The sequence below is a fragment of the Rhincodon typus genome, chromosome 37 (genome assembly GCF_021869965.1).
Source record: "Rhincodon typus isolate 14 chromosome 37, sRhiTyp1.1, whole genome shotgun sequence".
NCBI lineage: Eukaryota > Metazoa > Chordata > Chondrichthyes > Orectolobiformes > Rhincodontidae > Rhincodon > Rhincodon typus.
The window spans coordinates 11,370,449-11,376,448 of NC_063368.1; the positions used below are offsets into that span (position 1 = coordinate 11,370,449).

A 6,000-nucleotide genomic window follows, 5' to 3' on the forward strand; every position below is an offset into this window, starting at 1 on the left:
TGTTTGGATCTCTTTCAGGTTGGATTCGGTCTTTTTTTTTGTGTGTGTGAAATCCAACTAATTTAGGGAAGTGTGAAATTGCCCACAAATCACCATTAACCTTTACATAAGTGAGTCCCAGTGGCTGCTGCCAAAACTTACCCTTGAGTAGAAATAAATGACTGCTAATAGTTCCTTGTTAACACAGACTTTCACTGAAACATATGAACATACAAATAAATTAGGAGCATGAGTAGGTTACTTAGCCCTTGAGTCTGCAATGCTATTGAATAAGCTCAGGGACTGATTGTGGATTTAGCTCTATTTTTCTGCTAACCCCATCTTTCCTTTGGCTTTCTTGTTAGTAAAGAATCCATCTGCCTCTACCTTAAAAATATTCATTGGCGTGGCCTTCACTAGTGTTGGGGAAAGAGTTTCATGGAATCGTAGAGGTTTACATTGTGGAAACGGGCCCTTCGGCCCATCATGTTGATGCAGGTCATCAAGCATCTATCTATTCTAACCCCATTTTCCAGCACTTGGCCCGTGGTCATGTATGCTGTGGCATTTCAATTTCTTCAAATTTCTTGAAGGTTTCTACCTCTACAATCTTTTTTAGGCAGTGAGTTCACTCGATGGGTAATTTTTATTTTTCCTCAAATCCTCTCTAAACCTCCTACTCCTTGCCTTAAAACTATTCCCATGGTTATTGACCTCTCCACTAAAAGGAAAATTTATCTCCATCTACCTTATCTATGCCTTTCAGAACTCTGCCCACCTCAGTCAGGTTCCCCTTCAGCCTTCTCAGCTTTAATGAAAATGACCCCAGCCTATCTAATTTTTCTGTAGCTGACTTCCTGCAGCTCAAGCAATATTCCTGGTGAATGTCATCTGCTTGTGACCCTCTGAGGGGAAAGTAATCCTCAGTTCTCCACTAAATTGGGCACAGCTTAATTTTAAACTGTGTCCACTAGTTCTAATATCTTCCACAAGGGGAAACATGAAAAAGGCTTCGTTTTTAAAAACTGATTCCAGCAAAACAAATGCATCATATAAATTTTAAAGGCAAGTGTTTTGAGTTGAAGACCAGTGTTCGGTTGCTAATAAGTGTTGAAATTTTATTTCAAAACTTTAAAAAAACGCGAGTTCTTTGCTTGCTATAGAGTCAGTTATTGTTAACGAGTAACTTGGTGAGAAAGAGATGAAGAGTGATCATAGAATTTCTACAGCGTGAAAGCAGGCCACTTGGCCGTCGAGTCAACACTGACCCTCCAAAGAGCATCCCATCCAGACCCAGCCCCCTACCCAATCCCTGTAACCCTGCATGTCCCATGGCCAATTCGCTTAACCTGCACATCTTTGGAAGCAGGCCACAAAGAGGCAGGTTACCATGGGTTTGGAGATAGAGGAAGAGCTGTGCTGATTGTACTTGCTGGCACTTCAGAGTTTCTTGTGGTCCTATCATCAGTGAAACTGTGTTTCCAACATTGGCTGAGCTGTGTGGAGAGTGTTTTGCTGTTTGCCGTAAGTTTTCTGTTTCAATATTTTGCCCTGCTATTCCACAGGAATTATAAAACAGGATCCTGTGTTACCTGATGATGAACCCCTTCCTCCACCCCCTCCACGCTTGAATGCCATGTTTGAAGATGAGGAAAAGTCTAAGGTAACTTATCCCTGTCCCATTGTGGTGTTTGCAGGGACCAAGTCTAAGTACACTGCTGAAGCTGATACTGTCCATGCTGTAATTTTAAATTACTCTCTGTAAAATCTGAAGGGGTGCATATTTAAAGATATTGCCTGCATGCTGTAAAATGTAATTAAAGGGAACATTAGTCTTGAGGTGAAGTAGGGGTAGAGAAGAGGAGCTAGTTCGGACCATGATAATTTGTGTAATTCATTTTAAAGCATGAATTCTATACTTTGTATGACTAGATAACAGTGCTCAAAATATGTAAAGATTGTCCCTGAATTGCCTGTAAAAATTCAATAATGGGGGTGGGGGTCACCAATGAAAGAAATATTGCCCCCGTAAGTAGAAACAGGAAAGAAATGGTGAGGAGCTGCTTCTCCAATCCCAGGATGGTTCTCTGCTGTGCTCACTGCTGGTAAGCTCCATGAATCAATCAGCAGCAAATGTAGGAGAAGAGCAGACTGCGATTGAAGCAGCAAGGTGAATTTAATATTAAAAACACTCGCAGTTCCAAGGGCTCTTGGGTGCAAGAGATAGTGTCCTTACCTCTGGTAAAGAGGAACCAGGTTCAAGTCCCACTGCTTCAGAGGTGTGCCATAACACAGTTGACCAGCCTGATTAAAAGTACTTACAAGCAGTTCCAAAGGCTACCATGTTCCAATTGTACAATCCCTACCTCTGAACCAGAATGGTTAGGTTCAAGTCCCAACTGCTCCAGAGATGTTTTGTTACAGTTTGGAACAGGGTTGATTTAAAAATATCTGTACTACTATGACTTATGATTTGTCTACAGCTAACCTTGTCTAATGTTGGAAGCTAAACAAATTCAGACTTGGTTAATCCTTGGATTGAGACACACCTGGGAGATTAGCTGCAGCAGGCTTTCTGCCCCTGGTGGACAGTGATTGATTATGATCTATGCTTATATAAAAAATAAAGCTGAGTTCCTCCCCATTGGAGGGTTGGTTTCTTGTCAAGGAAAGGTGAAAAGTTATGTTTGTACTAACCACAGATTTACAGTAAAACCTTTGCAAATTTCTGAAAGTATTTTGCAGTTTGAACCAATGTCAGTGTCAAATTAAGAAGCAGGAGTGAGGGGTTGGGAAGGGAAAGAGAGTCTACAAAGGGTGGAAGGGTCTGAAAGGGATTGCAAAAGGCAGCAAAGATCTTTTCAGTCTTCCAGCAAAGGAATATGTCCTTAATTGGGAACAGGAAAACTGAGGTAGTAAATTTCTGACAAATTAATGTGGGGTCTCTATACTAAAGCTACAGGAGTCCAGCTGCTATTCTGTGGGGAAAATATGTTGTGGTTCTATAGTAATGAACAATTGTAAAATTTACTTTTGAACAGTTTTATTCCAGATACATTTGCACTTTTTGTTTTATCACACCTCAAAGCATCTTGCATACTATTAATTACTTGAGGTCCATTGCTGTGTTGGAGATGGTTTAGTTATAACCTCATTAGTCCTCAGAAAATGTGATTACATGTCTTTTGTGTATAGAAGTATGTTGGTTATTTTTGCTTAAGAGCGTTTGCTGACTTCTGCCTGATTTCCTCTGCCAATTTAAACATTGTGATATCTAGAATTTGTGGATTTAAGTTTAATGGATCAGTGATGATCAGTGGGGATATTCATAAATTCTAATTACATTTCAAAGTGTAAAAGTTTGGGATGCTGGCTGGAGTCTGATAATTTCTCTACAGTTTGTGGAAAAGTTTGAAGCGGTTTAAGTTTCAACCTTTACCTGAGGCATGGTGACCCTCAAGTTAAATTCACCACCAATTGTCTCTCTGTCTCAGCAGAGAGAAGCCCTATGGTCTGGTAGGACTATGGCAACCGTACTTTGAGTGTTTGCATCCTGTTACTGTGAGACTGTCAAGAACCTTAACATTAGAGCAGAACTAACGGTTTCTAGTACCGGAGTAACTTGTGTTTAATTTCTATGACGTGAGGTGCTATGATATTTCTGGTGTTTGAAGTTTTTAAGAGTTGAAAAGCCTGCCAAGAGAATGTTTTAAATTATCTAAATCTCAAGAGAAAATAATAGCTAGACTCTCTCCCTGGTGTCAGTGGTGTTTTTTCTTAATTCAAGAGTTGTGTTAAATGAGCATGCATACACAGTTGGAAAAATACATGGAGTAAATAAGTAAGTTAGAAAGATTTGCATTTATTAAGTATCATTCATACCGCGGGATGTCCCAGAGTGTGTTACAACAAACAAAGTACACTTGGTATATTGTTGTTTTTGTGACATAGAACTTCATATTTGTAAGCCTATTCATTTAACTGATTGGAGATGGCCCAGTTTCTATCTGTTGCTCTTGTTGTATTCAGTACCATCACTAGGTGGTATTACACGCTTACACTTAGCACCATTTGAGAGCTAATGCGGGAGTATTCGTATAATAGCACAGTTGTTTGTTACATTCAAACTCTGTTTGAACTATATCAGCAATGCAATTGCCAGAAGTTTTGACTCTTGTTTGATTTTTCTGTTTTAGCTATTGGCCAGACTCCTGAAGAGCACCCATCCAGAGGACCTCCGAGCTGCAAATAAATTAATCAAGGAGATGGTCCAAGAGGTGGGTCTTGTTGCCTATTCGTAGAGTTTGCAAATTGTCTGGCAAGTATAAAGTGGGGATATTAAAATATTAAAATCTACATGTACTTTAAGTATCTCTTTTTTTCACTTCTGTTTGTGTCTCATAATGTGGAGGGGTTAGTGCTGGCAAATGCAGTTTTGCCATTCCAAAGATATCATGGCTGCATGATATATTATCTACAAGATGTATTTCAGCAACTCATCAGGGCTGCTTTGACAACATCTCAAACACACGGCCAATACCTCACAAATGGCCAAGGGCAGTAGGTGAGCTGCCTTCTTGACCCTCTGCAGCCCATGTGCAAAAGCTAGATCCACAGTGTCCTTAGGGAGGGAATTCCAGGATCTTTGACCCAGCAACACTGATGGAAAAGCAAAATATTTCAAAATCAAGATGGTGCGTGGCTTGGAGGGGACCTTCCAAGTGGGGGTGTTCCGATGTGACTGCTGACCTTGCCGTTCTAGACTTCCAGTCTAAGGAACCTGGGTGAATTTCTACAGTGCATCTTAGAATCCCAGAGTATGGTAACAGGCCATTTGGCCCAACATGTCCACACCGACCCTCCAAAGAGTGTTCCACCCAAACCCATCCCCCTGCCCTATCCGTGCAACTCTGCACTTCCTATGTCTAACGCACCTCATCTACACATCCCTGTACACTCTAGGGAATTTAGCATGTCCGATCCAATTAACTTGCACATCTTTGGACAATGGGAGGAAGCCAGAGCACCCAGGGAAACCCACAATCTTGTGTCTTGTACACACTGCTACTGAGCAACAGTGGTGGACAGTGTGGATATTTGTGGATGTGGTGCCAATCAAGTGGGCTGTTTTGTCCCGGATGGTGTCAAGCTTCTGTAGTGTTGGAGCTGCACTTATCCAGGCAAATGGAGAGTATTCAGTCACACTTGTGACTTGTGCCTTGTAGATGGTGTGAAGGTTTTGGGGAAGGCAGGAGGTGCAGGATTCATAGCCTCTGACCTAATTTTATAGCCACTGTATTTATATGGCTAGTCCGATTCAGTTTCTAGCCCATAACCCCAGAAACTGAACTAAACTAGGCAGTCTGATTAAAGTCCACCTCTGAGGTGAAAACTACTGAACCAGTCAGGTTGTTGGCCACCACCCCATTGTCCTCATTTTCTGTTGTTTTTTTATATTACTAATAATATAGTAAAGGTGTTCTACTTTTAGAAAAAAGAGCACTAAGAATGAAGTCTGTTCTTTAAACTCTTTAGGACCAGAAAAGAATGGAGAAGATTTCTAAAAGAGTCAATGCAATTGAAGAGGTGAACAACAATGTTAAACTTCTGAGTGAAATGCTGGAGAATTATAGCAAAGATGAAACCCCTGAGAGTAATGAAGAAATAATGAAGGTATGTACGGAATGAAAAGAACGTTTTTGTTTGTCACACTGTGATTATAATGTGTACATGTGATTATCAAAGTGAGAATCATCACATGTGGAGAATGAAAAATGCACTCAAGTTACTTTTGAACCATGGAGCCAGTGTTCTACAAGTCTCAAACACTACGTTGGTAGATTGTCCTAGCCGTACATTTCCAACTTTTCCCAGTACTGGTGCCACTGCCTTGCGAACCCCAATCAACTTCTCCCATATGACCCCATTTGAGATTATTACTGTTTTGAGGTTCTGCTTGTTAATTTGGAACCAAACCCTTCATATTTACTATGCAGGACCCTTCATATTTACTATGCAGGA

The 6,000-nt window shown here is 40.7% G+C and overlaps 1 protein-coding gene across 2 annotated transcripts in view; it reads left to right on the forward strand.

Annotated features, from left to right (window-relative positions):
* gga1 (golgi-associated, gamma adaptin ear containing, ARF binding protein 1) overlaps nt 1-6,000 on the forward strand; it is a 56,448-nt gene that overhangs the window by 24,865 nt on the left and 25,583 nt on the right. For both annotated transcript variants that reach the window (XM_048617478.1, XM_048617479.1), the window contains exons 6-8: nt 1,545-1,642; nt 4,176-4,256; nt 5,515-5,652. In XM_048617478.1, coding sequence (XP_048473435.1) covers nt 1,545-1,642; nt 4,176-4,256; nt 5,515-5,652 — 317 coding nt within the window. The remainder of the gene's footprint in view (nt 1-1,544; nt 1,643-4,175; nt 4,257-5,514; nt 5,653-6,000) is intronic.